This window comes from Bombina bombina, chromosome 3 (assembly GCF_027579735.1).
Source record: "Bombina bombina isolate aBomBom1 chromosome 3, aBomBom1.pri, whole genome shotgun sequence".
NCBI lineage: Eukaryota > Metazoa > Chordata > Amphibia > Anura > Bombinatoridae > Bombina > Bombina bombina.
The window spans coordinates 802935684-802954378 of record NC_069501.1 but is presented as its reverse complement, the minus strand read 5'-3'; the positions used below and the strand labels follow the sequence as shown (position 1 = coordinate 802954378).

Genomic DNA, 18695 nt, shown 5'->3' with positions numbered 1-18695 from the left:
CATGAAATAAATACTTGTAACATGAAATAAATACATGTAACAGGAAATAAAAACATGTAACAGGAAATAAATACTTGTAACATGAAATAAATACATGTAACAGGAAATAAAAACATGTAACAGGAAATAAATACATGCAACAGGAAATAAAAACATGCAACAGGAAATAAATACATGCAACATGAAATAAATACTTGTAACAGGAAATAAATACATGTAACAGGTGTGTGGTGGGAAATTAACATTAAAAAGGATAGTCTTCTTGAGAAATGTAAAAAACAAACAGCGAGATTACGAGTTTGGCGTTATGAGTAAAATAGCATCGTTATGGCCCATAACAATGCCCTAACGCTGCTATTACAAGTCTTGTCAGAATAGCTGTACCGCACACTTTTTTGGCCGTCACGCAACGTCCGTACCGCACTTTTAAAAAAGTCCTTTTTCAATGGGACTTTCATAGCGCCGGTATTTCGAGTTTTGCGGGGAGGCCAAAAAGTGAGCGGTACAGCCTAAAATAACAAGATCTGTACCGCCATCTAAAGTCAGTAGTTATGAGTTTTACGCTACAAAGCTGCAACATAAAACTCATAACTAAAGTGCTACAAAGTACACTAAAACCCATAAACTAACCCCTAAACCGAGGCCCCCGCATCGCAAATAATAAAATAAAATTATTAAGCCCTATTCCGCCCCTCCCCGATATTGTTGCCACTATAATGAAATTATTAACCCCTAAACCGCCGCCCTCCCGCATCAAAAACACTATTTAAATATAATTAACCCCTAATCTGCCGTCCGCCCACTCTGCCGCTATAATAAACCTATTAACCCCTAAACCTAACCCTAACGTAACCCTAACACCCCTAACTTAAATATAATTAAAATCTAAATAAAAACTACTTTTATTCCCTAAATAATTCCTATGTAAAACTAAATACAAACTTACCTGTAAAATAAACCCTAAGATAGCTTTAATATAACTAATAGTTACATTGTAGTTAGCTTAGGTGTTATTTTTATTTCCCAGGTAAGTTTGTATTTATTTTAACTAGGTAGACTAGTTAGTAAATAGTTATTAACTATTTAATAACCTAGTTAAAATAAATACAGATTTACCTTTAAAATAAAACCTAACCTGAGTTACGCTAACACCTAACATTACAATAAATTAAATAAATTAAATTAACAAAATACAATTATCTAAATTAAAAAAGAACACTAAATTACACAAAATAAAAAAAGAAATGATCAAAAATAAAAACGAAATACTCCTAATCTAATAGCCATATCAAAATATAAAAGCCTCCCCAAAATAAAAAAAAACCCTAGCCTACACTAAACTGCCATTGGCCCTTAAAAGGGCTTTTTGCGGGGCATTGCCACAAAGAAATCAGCTCTTTTACCTGTAAAAAAAATACAACCCCCCCCCCAACAGTAAAACCGACCACCCACACAACTAAACCCCCCAAATAAAACCCTATCTAAATAAATCTAAGGTCCCCATTGCCCTGAACAGGGCATTTTGATGGGCATTGCCCTTAAAAGAGCATTTAGCTCTATTACATTGCACAAAATCCTAAGCTAAAAATAAAACCCACCCAATAAACCCTTAAAAAACCCACTAACCCCCGACAATCCACTTACAGTTTTTGAAGACCGGACATCCATCCTCATCCAGGTGGCAGAATTCCTGATCAAAGTCGGCAGAAGTCCTCCTCGAAGCCAGCAGAAGTCTTCATCCAAGCAGGCAGAAGTCTTCATCCAGGCGGCATCTTCTATCTTCATCCATCCGGCGAGTAGTGGGTCCATCCTCAAGACATCTGCCGTGGAGCATCCTCTTCATACAATGGTTGCTGAAGAGTTTCCCTTTAAATGACGTCATCCAAGATAGCGTCCCTTACATTCCGATAGGCTGATAGAATTCTATCAGCCAATAGGAATTAAGGGGGGAAAATCCTATTGGTTGTTGCAATCAGCCAATAGGATTGAGCTTGCATTCTATTGGCTGATTTGGAATAGCCAGTAGAATGCAAGCTCAATCCTATTGGCTGATTGGATCATCCAATAGGATGAAAGCTCAATCCTTTTGGCTGATTGCAACAGCAGAGGATGCTCCGCTCCGGATGTCCTGAAGATGGGCCCGTTCCGCACCAGATGGATGAAGATAGGAGATGCCGTCTGGAGTAAGACTTCTGCCCACTTGGATGAAGACTTCTGCCGCCTGGATGAGGATGGATGTCCGGTCTTCGAAAACTATAAGTGGATCGTCGGGGGTTAGTGTTAGTTTTTTTTTAAGGGTTTATTGGGTGGGTTTTATTTTTAGCTTAGGGTTTGGAGCATTGTAAAAGAGCTAAATGCCCTTTTAAGGGCAATGCCCATCCAAATGCCCTTTTCAGGGCAATGGGGAGCTTAGGTTTATTTAGATAGGGTTTTATTTGGGGGGTTTGGTTGTGTGGGTGGTGGGTTTTACTTTTGGGGGTTGTTTGTATTTTTTTTTTTTTACAGGTAAAAGAGCCGATTTCTTTGGGGCAATACCCCACAAAAGGCCCTTTTAAGGGCCATTGGCAGTGTAGTGTAAGCTAGGTTTTAATTTTTATTTTGCGGGGCTTTTTTATTTTGATAGGGTTATTAGATTAGGAGTAATTTGTTTTTATTTTTGATAATTTCTTTTTTTATTTTGTGTAATTTAGTGTTTATTTTTTTGTAATTTAGATAATTGTATTTTGTTAATTTAAATTATTTAATTTTATTGTAATGTTAGGTGTAATTGTAACTCAGGTTAGGTTTTATTTTACAGGTAAATTTGTATTTATTTTAACTAGTTAGTAAATAGTTAATAACTATTTACTAACTAGTCTACCTAGTTAAAATAAATACAAACTTACCTGTGAAATAAAAATAAAACCTAAGATAGCTACATTGTAACTATTAGTTATATTGTAGCTAGCTTAGGGTTTATTTTACAGGTACGTATTTTTAAATAGGAATTATTTAGTTATTAATAAGTTTTATTTAGAATTACTTTAATTATGTTAAAGTTAGGGGGTGTTAGGGTTGCGTTAGGGGTTAATATATTTCTTAAGTGTTAGTGATGTGGGAAGCCAAAGGTTTAGGGGTTAATAACTTTAGTATAGTGGTGGCAGATTAGGGGTTAATAAGTGTAATGTAGGTGTCGGTGATGTCAGGGGCAGCAGATTAGGGGTGTTTAGACTCGGGTAGTTTGTTAGGTTTAAACATACATTTTTTTTTTCCCCATAGACATCAATGGGGCTGCGTTATGGAGCTTTACACTCCACGATTGTAGGTGTTATGCTTTTTTTTAGCCGGCTCTCCCCATTGATGTCTATGGCGAAATTGTGCACGAGCACGTCAAAACACCTCTTGTATTTGGGTGAGGTATGGAGTTCAATGCAACCATATCACCCACAGAAGCTGGGTTTTTGCAAACCTGTAATAGCAGCGCTATGAAAGGTGAGCAGTGAAAATAACGTACAAGTTATTAGCGAGCCAGCCATAATGCAATACTCGTAATCTGTCTGAAATTCTACTAAAATTAAGAGACCTATACTTATGAACACTGCAAACTGTATTGTATGCTTAAATCCATTATAAAACCAAATGGTCACCACAGTGCATAATTTACTGAAGTTATAAGAAACTTTGTACTGTAATAAAGATGTTTAAAAATGTTTATTCCACCCCTTTTTCTGCCTTTAAACTCTGTCGGCACATTTACACACAGTGGTCTTTGTATCCTTTAAGTTCCCTTTAAAGAGTTTTAGATCCAATGTTTCTCAGTTTGAGTGTAAGTAGGAATGTCTATATAGAATATTAACATAATTGGATGAAGTTTACTTTTCTTGGATTAATATGCACTTTTCTGTAAATTTGACGTGTTGAATCAGAAGTTTATTTTATTGAGGTGATCAAAGATGTTTCAATATAGGTGAAACAGTGGGATTTCAGGAATACAGGTGTAGCTTATTGGTGTAAGCTGTTTGAAAGCAACTACAATCAACTTCAATCAACAAAAACATTTGCAGCTATACTTCTTCTGATTAGCAATCAAAAACTCTGCTGTATCAGGAGTAAGAAAAATCAAAAATGGCATCTCTAATGTTTGCTGATTTTTGTAGTTTCACCTTCAGTGATTTAAGATGCTCTAATTTTAACAAGATGTATTATGTGATTTCTTTCCATACTTAATGTTGTGTGGCATTTCAAAGTTTTGCAAAAGAATTAACTTTTTAAAGTTTGTCAATTCAAAACAGATATAGTGCAGGATAAAACAATATTTTGTTTTTATAGCACTAGATTTCCCAAACATAATACTAAACACAGACAAAAAATCTTTAAAGGGACACTGAACCCATTTTTTTTTCTTTTGTGATTCAGATAGAGCATGCAATTTTAAGCAACTTTCTAATTTACTCCTATTATCAACTTTTCTTAATTCTCTTGGTGTCTTCATTTGAAAAGCAAGAATGAAAGTTTAGATCTCGGACCATTTTTGGTGAACAACCTGGGTTGTTCTTGCTGATAAATTCACCCAGCAATAAACAAGTGCTGTCCAGGGCACTGAACAAAAAAAATTGTCTGGCTTCTTAGCTGCCTTCTTTTTCAAATAAAGGTAGCGAGAGAATGAAGAAAAATTGATAATAGGAGTAAATTAGAAAGTTGCTTAAAATTGCATGCTCTATCTAAATCACGATAGAAAAAAATTTGGGTTCAGTGTCCCTTTAAGGTGAGTCCAAAATAAAGCAGGGGTCAATACTAATATTTTAATATGGATAGTCTTTAAACTATAAAATACATACACACACATCTTTTGAATCAGTATAGATATTCAACACTGCTTAGATTGGTAGAAATAATTTATATATTTTGATTTTCCATGAAATGTGATATAAATATGAGGTTGTCCCCAAAACAAAAAAAATCTAAAGACTTGTAATTAAGCAGTATTTTTAAATTTAGGAAGAGGCAAAGCTTAAAGACCGTTTGACTACAAACTGTATTAGAATATTTACTACTACTCATTGTATTGTGATACTTACTAAATGTGAGCATTCTGCAGTTTTGTTCACTTCCAACTGTGGAAGAAGGTGGCTGCACGCAGCATTCAGCTCTTCTCGGAGCCAGATCTATTCTTGTGAAAGTTCAACACCCTAAGATCTGGATTTGCACAGATCTTAGTATGTTCTATTTAAAAAAAAAAAACTAAAAAAAAAAAACTTGCTCCATAAAGAACCAAATGCCGCAAGTGTCTGCCACATTTGGCAGTAAATGAAACTGGCCATATATCTAGTACTTACTACTGTGTATGCAGTTGTTCTTCTGTTTAACACTTTAAATGTGCCAGATGATGAATATCTGCCTCTTCATACTTGATGCCACTTTCTTGGAGCACACACACATTCTCACACCTTGTGACAGAAAGGGTGCACTCACCAACATGTGATGTTAATGTTTTTTTGGCAGCGATATCATTTGCCTGGGTTAGCATGCATGATACTGAGTACCATCTTGTAATCTAGCCCATAATGAATTAATAATGGTATTAAGTGTACTTTCTGTTGTTATCACTTTATTGGCATGACATACTTTTAGTTGTTTGCTATTTGTGCATGGACTATCAGCATCCCAATTAGTTGTTTTAATTCTACTCCTATCCCTAAAAATATTTTAAGAAACTCCATGCCTTAGAGTTTGCTGTAAGGTGTAATACTCTTTACTTGCCCATCTGCATGGAAAGTATTCTTTTTTTTTTTTTTTTGTTCCAAGTTTTGTTTTCCATTCAAAACTTTGTGACGGATTTGCTTCAGATTTACATGATTTAATGTCATTGTTAATCTAACCCGGCAACTTAAGAGTTATGAACTTTTGGGAGAAACAACAATATGACTCAACTGTCTGAGATATGCTAAGACATTTTACAATTTGTCATTTTAAATGAGACATAACGGACATATTGGGAGTGAGCCTGCTGCTAATCATTAGCCTTGAATAATGCACAGTATAACACATCCAGAGAGCTGTGGAGAGAACCAGAGACAGAGGTGATTTCCACATAAGAAGTGACCATTTCAAATAAGTGAAGTATGCACTTTTATATAGAAAACACAATTTATTTGGTATTGATTGCACCACTCAATGACTTTGATTTCCGTTTCATCAGTAACCACTGGACATATACACTTACAAATTTATAATGTTATATGTTTATAGAACTGAAACATGAAATTCATGTTTGGAGACTGACCGCACAAAGAATTAATCCTGCCAGTCGGGAGGAAACTGCAGTGAAATGTCTTTTAATGCAAAAAGTTTTGACTTTGGAGAGCTTACTAAGGAAAAAACTAAGAACTTTTCAGAGGTACAGTTTCTCTGTTTGTAATTTATTAAAATGTTTTAATCAGATAACAATTTCCTAAATATTCAAGTATGTTCCGGAAGTTAAATATAATGCAGCGCTCTCTATCATCCTTGTCATATTAATATAAAATTATTTTATTTTTCAGACAAATCTCACAAGAAGATAAGAACTGGGAAAACAATATTCAGGAACTCCAAAAAAAGGTGTGATTGTTGTAGTCTATAAACTTTTTTGTTTCTTACATGATCTTTTTGATAGATTTTAGTTATATAACAGTATTCTCAGAAAAAAATCCTGTTTGTATTAAAAGTCTGCAGCAGAAAGTGTACATTTGTTTTTATTATCAATGTTATAGAATATTTCACAGCTAAGCCATTTGCTTTTTTGCAGCATCGGATAACTGATAAATGTCTTCTTATCAAATGCTTGTCTGTGTTGGGATTTGTCATCTTTATGTTTTTTCTCAACTCCTTTGTTACTGAAATCCACCTGGACCTTGGTAAGTATGACTTTCTCTTATCTTATGCATTCACTAAAAAAATAAACTCAACAAGGCTGCATATTTTAATCTTGTTCATGCTCTGAAAATCTTGTCCTTTTTATGTTCTATAAAAACGTGAGATTTAATTCTCTAACTATGCCCCATTATGACCAGAGTCCTGGTGTGTTTGCTCTAGGAGCAGCTTTGAAAAAATCCAGTCATAGAATAATGACTATTATCTTAGATGTTGGGTGGCTGGAGACCAATTCTCATAAGCTGTACACATTTTCTTCTGGTTTTCTTTTTGTTTATGGTTTGCAAGCTTGTCTTTTTACACACCAAAAATGAGGAGGTCACAACATTAGGAATATAAAGTGGTTACGAAGTATGCTTATGCATGTAGTACAGATTTACAGTTATCAATCTTTAGCATAGGCTCTTTAAGGACGACACCTTTTTTGTGCAAGCATATATTGATTCAGATTACAGGGTCTAAGTCCAACAGGAGAGGTTGTTTCTTTGTAGGGAGCTCTGGAGCGAGGCCCCTAGAGAATACATTTTTTACCTTGTTCTCAAGGGTTAATGGGAGGAATCATCTTTATTGGTGGGGTATTGGATTAGTTGGGTCACTAGTTACGGGAGTAAGATGGGCATATTTTTTTAAGACAGAAGATGAGCTGATACAATCTAGGAAGCAGCGTGAGTGAAGTAGCATCTACCCAACTGCTGTGTTTTTTGTTATTGGACCCCACCCGCAAACAGGGTGGGGGACAAATGCAGAAAGGAAGGGAGACTGGGACAGACTTTAACATAATGGGCATCCCATAGCATCAGTATTCACTGGGTTTTTACATTATCTATTTAGATTAGATATTTCTGATTTTCTCCAACCCCAAAAGTTCCCTTTTTTTTCTCTTCTGTCTTTAAAAGAAATTAAAACATTTATGTGGACCCTAGACACTTTGACTGTTGTTCCTAGTGGATAAATGACAACTGCTTTCTAGCCTCCTTTTATAATTTTTTTAAAATTCATTCTTATTCCTTCCAATAAAACTATAAGGCTTAGGGCTCGTCTGTTCTTTTTGGAGGGTGTATGTGGTGTCTGTCTTCCTGTTTTTTTAGCAGCTTGAGCTACGTATGATCTAAAGCTTTCACAACATCTGTAAATGGTCAGACCGTGGGGGAAGTGCATGGAATTGTTTTCATACTTCTTACTTTACTGTGGTGTAGTAAAGAAGGAAATTGCTAGGAGACCTTGGCTTGTGTGTCTCTGTTTATAGTTGTGTCTAACTGCACTTTGCCTTCCTCCTTTTAAAAGATAATGTTCATGGACAATTATCTAAAGGTTTCTCTTCTGTTTTTTGATTGAAAGTAAGAAACTTCTATTTGAAAAAAAAAATAAAAAAAAATTGTATTAGTTCAAAGCCTAGTAAGTGACAGTTGCTTCATATATTTGTTTTAACAAGATATAGTTTCAGTTGTGGTCCAACAAATGGAAAAGCTAAAAATGGGATCTGATGTCGTATGGCAATAGAAAACATTTGTTTCCAGGTGGACTGCACAAATACGGTGTATTAAAAAATTATAAATATACATGCTAGGATTAAAATGCCCATTTTGCATGAAAAGTTCCCTAAATCAGTTTTTACAAATGAGATTATTATACATTTTTGATAAATGCTTCTACTACTTTCCAAATCATAATTTAAAGAATTCTGTGGCCAAAATGATCCATGAATTTAATGTTCTCTGTAATAAAATATGTAGCGGCACAACAACAAAAACGTTAAACGTTAAAAAAGTTTATTAAAAAAAAAAATCAGACGTCAAAAAAGACCCTCATATCACATACAAAACCGTAAGAGCTTGAAACATCTATTATAAAAGGGTGCAAAAATAGTTAATTTAATTAATCATTTGTTTCCTTTACTGTAGCTTTTTTTTATTTTTTTAAATATATATATATTTAAAAAAAACTTTAACTTCCATTTTCTTTCACAAAAAGGAAAAAAATGAGAACAAAGAATATAAAAGACATTTACACAGAGAAACAGATTTTTTTTTTTATATATTTTTTTTAAAAGAAAAATTCAAGGTCATAAAACTAAACTTTATATCTGATTCTAATTTGTCCTACTAGGCCGTATCAAAAGCTTGAAAACTGATCAATTTATATACAAACATATATATATATATATATACTCAAAACAAAATAAGATAGACATAAACCACACACAAAAAAGGGGGAGCCACCCTATATTATATCAGATTTTGACGCCAATGCAACGGATAGCAATCCAGCTTCAGCAGTTGGAAGACGGGGGAGGTACGGAAGGACTTTAATACTTGCAATTGTGTCTCGACAGGAAGGGATAGTATGACTTTCTCCCATTTTAATAGGAAGCGTTTTAATTTGTCAGTGTATATCAGTGGGTCTTGTTGTTCAACTGCCATCTTATACAACATATTTTTAATAAATGCCGCTATCGTTGGGGCTTTATAATCTTTCCATGTTCTTAAAAACATTTGTCTTACTACTAAAATTGCCAAGTTAAGTAACTGTATATTTTGAGAATGACAGGGGGTAGCTAAAAAGAAAACAGATTGTGTATCTAAACTTCACTTATTAGGAAGGAATCTGTTTAGCCAACATGTAACTTGAGACCAAAGTTTCTGAATTTTCGGACATGAATTAAAAGCATTAAATTGATCTGATGCTGGATAACTACATCAATAGCATACATTATTACCCAGAGGATACCATTTTGCCATTTTTTTAGGAGTAATGTAAGATCTATTTAGAATTCTAGTGTGAGCTTCCCTAAAATAAATTAAATTAAACTTGGGATGTCTAGGCACCATTGATGGTAGAGAGTGGTCATTTTACCTTTTTGCTTCCTGTGCTATGAAAAGGTTGTATATGAAGGAAATAGAATGATAACCTACTTTAAAGCATTTAACAGCAATGCCAAGCTCCCCCATGCGACCAGGGTTTATAATCTAAGAGCTTGTTAGATATAATATAATGCCGCACCTGAAGGTACGCAAAAAAAATATTTTTCTCTGTTATATTCAAGGCTTAATGATTCAAAAGATTTGACCATTTTAAGGTGATAATCAATTAATTGAAATATAAAATTAAGACCATTTCGTGCCCATTTTTTAAATATATTTGATTTAAGGGCTATGTCAAATTGAGGGTTGCCCATAATTGGAAGATAAATTGACATGTCTTTGTCTGCTTTTAAAACATTGCAGACATTATTCCAAGCCTGCAGAATACTGTTTATAGTATAATTTGGTGTCTTCTCTTTGTTAAAGGAGGGTTTGTTTAGATGTAAAAGAGCTCTAATAGAATATGGAAAAACTAAGGCTTCCTCTTCTGCATAATTGGTAATAAACTCTGATTCAGAGAGCCAATCCATTGCGATCTTAGTTAATGCTGCCCAGTTGTAAAATCTGATATTGGGTTAAGCGAAGCCTCCATCTTTTCTAGAGTGTGATCATTTATTAATAGAAATGGTGGTTTTCCTCTACCACAATATAAAATACGAGCAGCTGGCATTACATTTTCTAATATCCTGAGCACATAAAAGTGTTGGAACATATTGTAAGACAAAAAGCAGTTTAGGCAATAAGATAATTTTAAGAACAATAATTCTGGCCGATAAGGAAAGGTGTAATCTAGTCCAATTATGGAGGAGGAGGGAGCATTTTTGCCATAAAGGAGAGAAATTGAGCTCAAACCATTCATTTAGGTTTTTTGATAGAAAAATACCTAGGTATTTTATTCGACCTGCTTGAGAAAAAGGATTTAATCATAGGCTATCCTTCATTTCAACTATCCAAAGTAGATTCTATTTCTGAAGGTTGATTTTATATCCAGAGAAATTACTAAATTTGGAAATTATATCTAACAATCGTGGTAGGTTTGTTTTGAACGTAGTTCTGCCAAATTAAAAAGGAGTGGTGATAGGGGGCATCCCTGTCTAGTACCATTTGAAAAGTGTTGTGTTTGGTGAGAGAATGCCGTTAATGCTCAATTGTGATATTGGATTGTGATATATTGATCTTATAAGGCTGGTAAAGCATCCAGCAAACCCAAATTTTCCTTATGTAGTAAAAAGGTGGTCCCACCTTATAGAATTGAAGGCTTTGAATGCATCAATAGTAAGTAGCGCAAAATCATCCTTAATATTGACCTGTTTTTTTAAAAAGAGATGTGAAATGCTCAATTAATACCATGGCAAGCCTGATGTTTTTCTGGTAGGATCTCCCCAGTATAAAGCCTGTTTGATCTGGCACTATTATCTCTTCTATCACACCTTTTAGTCTCTTTGCTAGTATATTTAAGAGTTTGTAGTCTGTATTGTATCTTTTGGTAAATTATAATTGTCCCCTTCAAACATAATTAAACAAATGAAATTATTTTTCTTCCTACACTGTGCTATCTTTGATAGAAGTTTTGCTGACTTTGGTGATAATTGATTAAATATTGCAGAATTTTTAATGTCTTTTTGTATCTTTTGTTGTATAAAGAACATTTTGCTTTCTGGTATGCCATCCAGTGCATCCTGGAGGGTTCTGCTATATATTTGATTTGCTCACTGAAGCTCTCTTTTACTAATGATTTTTTTTTCTTTTTGACATATATGCAATTATTTCTCCATGGAGAAAAAAGTACACTCCCTTACAAAAATGTAGCTCTCCTGCCACCTTTGATTTCCTTTCTGGCACAATTGAGATCCCGTGCAGTAAATCAATCATTGTTGCAGGAATCTACCGCCCACCTAGCTCCCCTCTGCATTCCCTTTCTGACATAGCTCATCTCCTTAGTGAAACCATAGCTCAAAACCCAAAAAGTTAAATTTTGGTCTTTGGAGATTTTAGGATTCAGCCAATCAATATTAAAAACAATTGTTCTTGCTCACCATTTAAGACTTTGCAGCTAACGCAATTAATCTCCTCCCCAACTTGCATAAACATTAAAAGCCATAACCACACCATGCTCAATTGGATTCTCTCCACTTCTCCTGACCAAATCCAGGAGGCAGGTGTTCTCCCTAACAGTTTCAGTGACCACTGCTTAGTGTACTGCGTGTGTAAAATAATGGTTACTAAATACTCTCCCAAAGTTAAAATCACCAGGTCCTTCAAAAAATTTAATCTTCAATCATTTCTAAATGACATCAAGAACCTCCCCTGGCACAGATTAAACCTAATTCCAGATTTAGACTCTGCAGTTGAATTCTTTCAGTCTGAATTCCTACAAGTTTGGAATTTGCATGCCCCGCTGCGTAAGGTGAGAGTAAAAGGAGCACATATGAATTGGATCACAGCTGACCTCATTCAAATGTACCAGTTTCGGGATTCTTTGTGGTCAAAGTACAAGCATAGTGACTCTATGAACGATCACTGTGTATATAGACAATGGCGAAATATATGCACTAAACAAACAAAATTGGCCAAGGCCCAATATTTCTGTGAAAATCTGAACAATAACATATCAAACCCTAGAAAGTTTTGGAAAGTCATAAATAACTTACACACTCCCCCAATCCACTCCCATCCCTCCACTGTCAAAGTGGATAACCAACCCTGCAACTTCCCGTAGAAGTAGCAAATGCCTTTAACAATTATTTTGTCAGATGCTCCACCACCCTGATTGACAAATCAATAAATGACACGCATACTGAAACTACAAATGTGGATCTGGCCCTGCTAAATCTGCAAAGACACAATATAGAGAAGTTCAATTTTAGACCTGTACCCATCAATGTCATTAAGAAACACCTTAATAATCTAAAAATGAAAAACCAGTCTGGACCTGATCAAATCCCAGCAATGCTGTTGAAGCTCAGTGAGCCGGCAATTGTTAAACCTGTCAAAACCCTAATTAACAAATCCTTGCTTATATACCCAAACTTTGGAAGACTGCAAGAGTAGTGCCTATCCATAAAAGTGGTGAGTTAACCTTGGTTACTAACTATCGCCCAATATAATTTCTTTCAGTATTGTCAAAAGTCTTAGAAAAATGCGTCCATACGCAACTATGTGAGTATTACCAACAATCTAACTATCTGACCCCTGTTCAATCAGGTTTTCATCCAAATCACTCCACTACAACTGCCCTCCTAAAAGTTTGCAACGACATCCAAACTGGCATGGAACAAGGAGACTTAACTGGAGCAATTTTCCTTGATTTTGCAAAGGCCTTTGACACAGTAGACCACGACATACTACTGCTCAAACTAAAAAAACTCAGGTATTGGTGATCATCCGCTAACCTGGTTTTGATCATATGTATCGAATTGATCACAGTATGTCTCCATTTCTGACAGTGACTTCCCTCCCTCTCCCAGTCAAGTGTGGTGTTCCCCAAGGTTTCATTCTCGGCCCCCTACTATTCACATTATTCATAAATGATCTGCCAAATGTCTGCAAATCCTCAACTGTACACATGTACACAGACGCCACTGTAATCTATGCAAAGCAAAGAAATTCGATCTGCTGCATCTTGAGGCAGTGCTCCAAGACCAGTTCACAGAGGTAGAAAAGTGGATCTCAAAAAACAATCTCTTCCTAAACACTGACAAAACTGTCACAATGATCTTTGGAACGGGACCTAAATTACACAAACTGCAAAATTCCCATCTACGCATCAAAACAAAATCAAATTGCACACTGACCGCAGTCAACTCTTTCAAATACTTGGGTATGTTGTTAGACCCCAATCTATCTTTTGGCCTCCACATAGAATAAATTGCATATAAACTCTATCCAAAACTAGGTGCCCTGTACAGAAACAAATCCTCCTTACTCTCACGGCATACAGGAGTTCTGGTAGTTTTACTGCCACTTCTTCTTCAGTAAAGGAAAAGATTGTACAGCAAATGCTGATGCCAATCATGGATTATGGAGATGTAGTATATGCACCTGCACCGCAAACTCACCTTAATAAACTTAATACACTGTATAACTCGTTCTGCTGCTTTGTGTTACAATGTAACTACAGGACCCACCATTGTTACATGCTTAAAGAACTAAACTGGCTGTCGCTGGAATTCAGACGCACCCTCCATCTTTCCAGCCTTGTGTTTAAGAGCTTTTCTGGGAAGCTCCCACCCTACCTGAGCAGAATGCTCTCCCCGGCTGTTCCCACCTCCCATAACCTCTGATCCAGTACCAGCACATTATTTAGTCTGCCCCCATACAAAAAGAAAGCAGCTCGATCCTCCTTTTCCTACAGAGCACCACAATTATCGAACAACCTCCCGCATACTTTAAAACCTTCCCCAAGCCTAGAATCCTTTAAGAGATCCCTCTCTGCATATCTCAAAAACAGAACAGAACTTTGTTAAATTTTGCATATGTTATGTATTAATATTGTTTTTGTATTTTATTGTACCCTATTGTATCAATGCAATGTTTTGTAGACCCAGGACATACTTGAAAACGAGAGAAATCTCAATGTATCCTTCCTGGTAAAATATTTTATAAATAAATAAATAAATATGTTGGCGATATGTCAACATTTTTTGTTTGTCCTGAAATTTCAGGAACCTCACCATAATTGGTCTTTTTGATGGTGTTAAATTATTTTTAGTGTTGAGAGATCTTAGTCTGTGCACCATTTCTATAGTAAGTGGGAGGAATTCTTACCCCCAGGGTTTGTGGTAAGCAAACTGATACAAAGTGCATAAAATCTAAAAATTCTGTGGATTCTGGCACCCCAACTATTTTAAGATTATTCTGTCGCGTTCTATCCTCTAACTCCTCCAAGCGAGACTGTAGAACTTATATCGTTTTAGATTGCTCATCTATTGAATCTTGTTAATATCGTTGTGCCTCATATATGTCTGAGATCCTACTTCCTAAATCTAATAGTCCATTTGAAAGTTGCTTAATCTCGCTTGTAAGGCAGGCAAGGTCTTTTTTAACCCCTTCGAATTGGGGTGTAAAAATATCAGAGAATTCTTTTAGAAGGAAATCCGTATTGATAGAGGTAGTATTACTGGGAGATTTATCTTCAATACCTACGCCAGAAGTGCCATACCTGTTTCTCAATTTCTTATCTCTAGGTTTTGGAGGCATAATAGGTAGCACAGCTTTATTAGCCAGTAGGAACTTGTACATTAACTTGAAGGCTAGATTAGATTGAGGAAAATAGGGGATTGAGTGAAAAAAAATCCAATAATGTGATAGAATTTGTGTATTAGATTTTATGTCCAAAGATAGGACAAATAAGGCTAAGATAAGCGTGGAAAACTAATAGTGGGTCGACATGTGAACACATATAAATGAAAAATAAGATTCTAAAAGCCAGTCTATCAAACAATATTTCGTGCCTAAAATGTGGAGATCGCTAGCTCAGTGGATAATCCCAGAGTATAGTCTGGGTTTAGGGAACACACTGTTGATGTTCCCCAATTGCTCAAATATTAGTGGAGAAAAAAAACACAAAGGAAAAGAAAAAAACAAACGGAAAACAAAGATAAATAAGCAAGTGCAGTGGAGTGTATAGTCCCTCTATTAACCCCTTATCAATATTTAGGGGAGAAACAAAAACATTGCCTTCTCATATTTTGATTAAGTATACACATCAATTATTAAAAAGAACCTTACTAGTTGTCAAATTAACTCCTACAACTATTAATTTGGTTATATACCTCGTAATCTAATACCTATAAAGGTCAGCAGCAAAACAGCTTATCACTTAGTGTGTATATATCTGAAGTTCAACCCTGAATTAACAATAGCGTGAGCTTAGAACCCATACACCTTTAAACACTTTTACATGCTAGTATTGTTAATTGTATCAGAATACAAACATTGATTATTTGTAGGTTATATCGGAGATAGAGACAACTTATTGTTAAATATGTAAATACCTGGGGTTCAGGCCTAATTTAGCACACAAATGAACTTTAAAGGGACATAATACTCATATGCTAAATCACTTGAAACTGATGCAGTATAACTGTAAAAAGCTGACAGGGAAATATCACCTGAGCATCTCTATGTAAAAAAGGAAAATATTTTACCTCACAATTTCCTCAGCTCAGCAGAGTAAGTTCTGTGTAAAAAGTTATACTTCACCCGCTCCCAGCTGCAGGTAAAAAAAAATGAAGAAATGAACAGCAGCCAATCAGCATCAGCAGTGCTGAGGTCATGAACTCTTACTGTGATCTCATGAGATTTGACTTAACTCTCATGAGATTTCATAGTAAGCTTCCTTTACCTGATTGGAGAAATAATATGAGAGTGCACAAGGCTCACCCCCTAAGCTGTCCTAGGACAGACGCACTAAAATGCTGCTTAGAAATCCTTTACAATGGGAGGTGGCTACTGAGGAACTTTTGAGGTAAAATATCTTTCTTTTTTACATAGAGATGTTCAGGAGATATTTTCTAGTCAGCTTTTAACAGCTATGCTGCATCACTTTCAATTGTTTAAACATTTGGGTATTATGGCCCTTTAAATTGGGACGGTATATCAGGCTGGTTATAATAAGTGCACAGATATGTAAACATAGATTCTTTTCAGGTTATAAAGGATACTAAAATAACTCTTAATTGCTTGCTTTAAAAAAAAGAAACAACAACTAGTCTTTCTTTCCTTTCTTTCCCTTCTTTTTTCTTTAGAGTCTAGTTAGGAAAAAATAAAATGTTCATATAATTCCCCAGAGGGTTGGCACACTCAGTTTCTCATGCCCTTTAATTTCCTACTTATATAGTCTCAGACAGAAGCTGAACAAGCCTGACTAAGAATTTTTAAACAGATGTAACACAGGTAGCATGTAAATAGAAAATCTTAATGTGACTTAATAAACACATGTCTAAAAAAGAGTTTATCATGTGCTTTTGCTTTAGGTGGCCTCCTCTTATCTCAAAAGTCCTGAGCATCATCTCTTCAAACTTTTTATTCCGGGGAAAGCAACAAAGAATAGGAGCCAATCACAGTCCCGAACTCTTAAGTGATAGTAAACACAGAGGTGGTAGGTAGGCCTCTGTAAAGTTCCAACTTGAAAATAAAGGGAGAGAACCCAAACTTCAGTGTTCCTTAATATTGTATTATGTAGGAACTAAGAGAGAGAACAGGTCCCGCAGTTCCAAGCAGGAAGGTTTTTAGTATTGCTATAGGTGTAAAAGATCTGTAAAGAGTCTATTTACTACCCCCTGCTGTAATATAGGCAGCAATGTCGGCATAGAAGAGACCTTCAGGAAAAGTCAATCTTCAAAGGATAGTGGCTTTTTCTGTATATATAGTAAAAAGATCTCCTTTAAATTTATAGCTGTTACAAAAGAGAAGCAGATACTTATCTGTATAGGAGCAGCGTCTTGGGCCATGTTCCTTCATCAGCGTCTTTTATCTTGGCTAATTGGGTTACCCAGAAGGTAGATGCTCACATGCTTATCTGCCAGGTCTTTGGCATCGGGTGGAACTCCTATCCCGCTTGCCGGAGACCAGGAGTAGCAGTATAGCCTGCTCTTCTTACTCTCACGGCATACAGGAGTTCTGGTAGTTTTACCGCCACCACTTCTTCTTGCTGGCTGTTTACAGGTTGGCGTGTGGAAATGGGACAGGCTGGGACTAACCGATCCAGTGGTATCGCTGGAATGCTTCTCAAGAGGCCATGTCTGCAGGGGAGTCTTGTACTGCTTTCTCTCCCTCCCTCCTGGATAAACCCATGTAGGATTGTGGCTCCAGCTACTGAGCCTGAGTAGCTTTAGAGGCTTCCGGCCACAAACTCAGGCATAGAGGGTCTTCGATGACATTCCCTCCGTGAATGAGCGGCCCGGTGAGAACACTCACCACTGGCAGGTATGGTTGGCTGGGGGGGTGCGGTGGAGCTTACACACCAGGGACGCTAACCTGCGCGCCTGCTTCAACTCCTCCCACTCCAGAAGCCCAATCGTTTTAAAAAATATATGTTGCACCAGTGATCCTAAAACAATTTTACAAAATATCATTTAGTAATCATTACATGGCCTTTTTCACCAATAAACATTTTAAAATACATTACAGTGTATGACTATGTAGTATTTGTAAAGTCTTTTTAATATTTATTTTAAAGCGGATGAATTTAAATGTATTTTCATTAATATATATATATATATATATATATATATATATATATATATATATATATATATATATATATATATATATATATATATATATATATATATATATATATATATATACACACACACACTCTTAAATAAGTGTGATTTCATCATGTGCCCTCTTGGTAGTCTAAACAATATAAACCCTTACACCTTTTATTATATATATATTCTATTGATGAACCATAAGCTTCTATATTAAAACCAATGGAATTAAATTATTATTGTCTAAAATTTTGACTTTAAAACTTAAAGCGTTAAATCATATTTTTTAAAAAAATACGAACTAATTTTGTCAAATAACTGGAAATAAAATTTCATTGTTTATGAATTGTATGCATGTTTGAATGGTTGCTAAACAGTTGTCTCAATATATAAAAAAAAAGCATCGAATTCCAGATGGTCCTGATTGTTTTTATTAGGAACCTTTTTGTCCATTGAAATGTCTGTTTTTAAATATTTGTTAGCATGTATAGATGATTAGCATAAATAAAATTAACAACATTATAGGCAATATATTATGAATATATAAAATTAAAAATAACTAATAAAATAAAATGTTTGCTAATAACTGGTGAGTTGGAAAATAGATTACATTTTAATGAATTGGAAGAGCTCATTTATGATGATTTCAGACCTATGACTTGACTCTTGAATGCAGCAAAAAAAGAAATGTCATAGTAATTAATTATACTGACAAAGGGATCTA

The 18695-nt window shown here is 35.2% G+C and overlaps 1 protein-coding gene across 3 annotated transcripts in view; it reads left to right on the top strand.

The window, feature by feature from the left end:
- Nucleotides 1–18695, top strand: part of OCA2 (OCA2 melanosomal transmembrane protein) — a 739048-nt gene that overhangs the window by 467957 nt on the left and 252396 nt on the right. For all 3 annotated transcript variants that reach the window (XM_053707724.1, XM_053707725.1, XM_053707723.1), the window contains exons 16-18: nucleotides 6229–6376; nucleotides 6522–6579; nucleotides 6767–6875. In XM_053707724.1, coding sequence (XP_053563699.1) covers nucleotides 6229–6376; nucleotides 6522–6579; nucleotides 6767–6875 — 315 coding nt within the window. The remainder of the gene's footprint in view (nucleotides 1–6228; nucleotides 6377–6521; nucleotides 6580–6766; nucleotides 6876–18695) is intronic.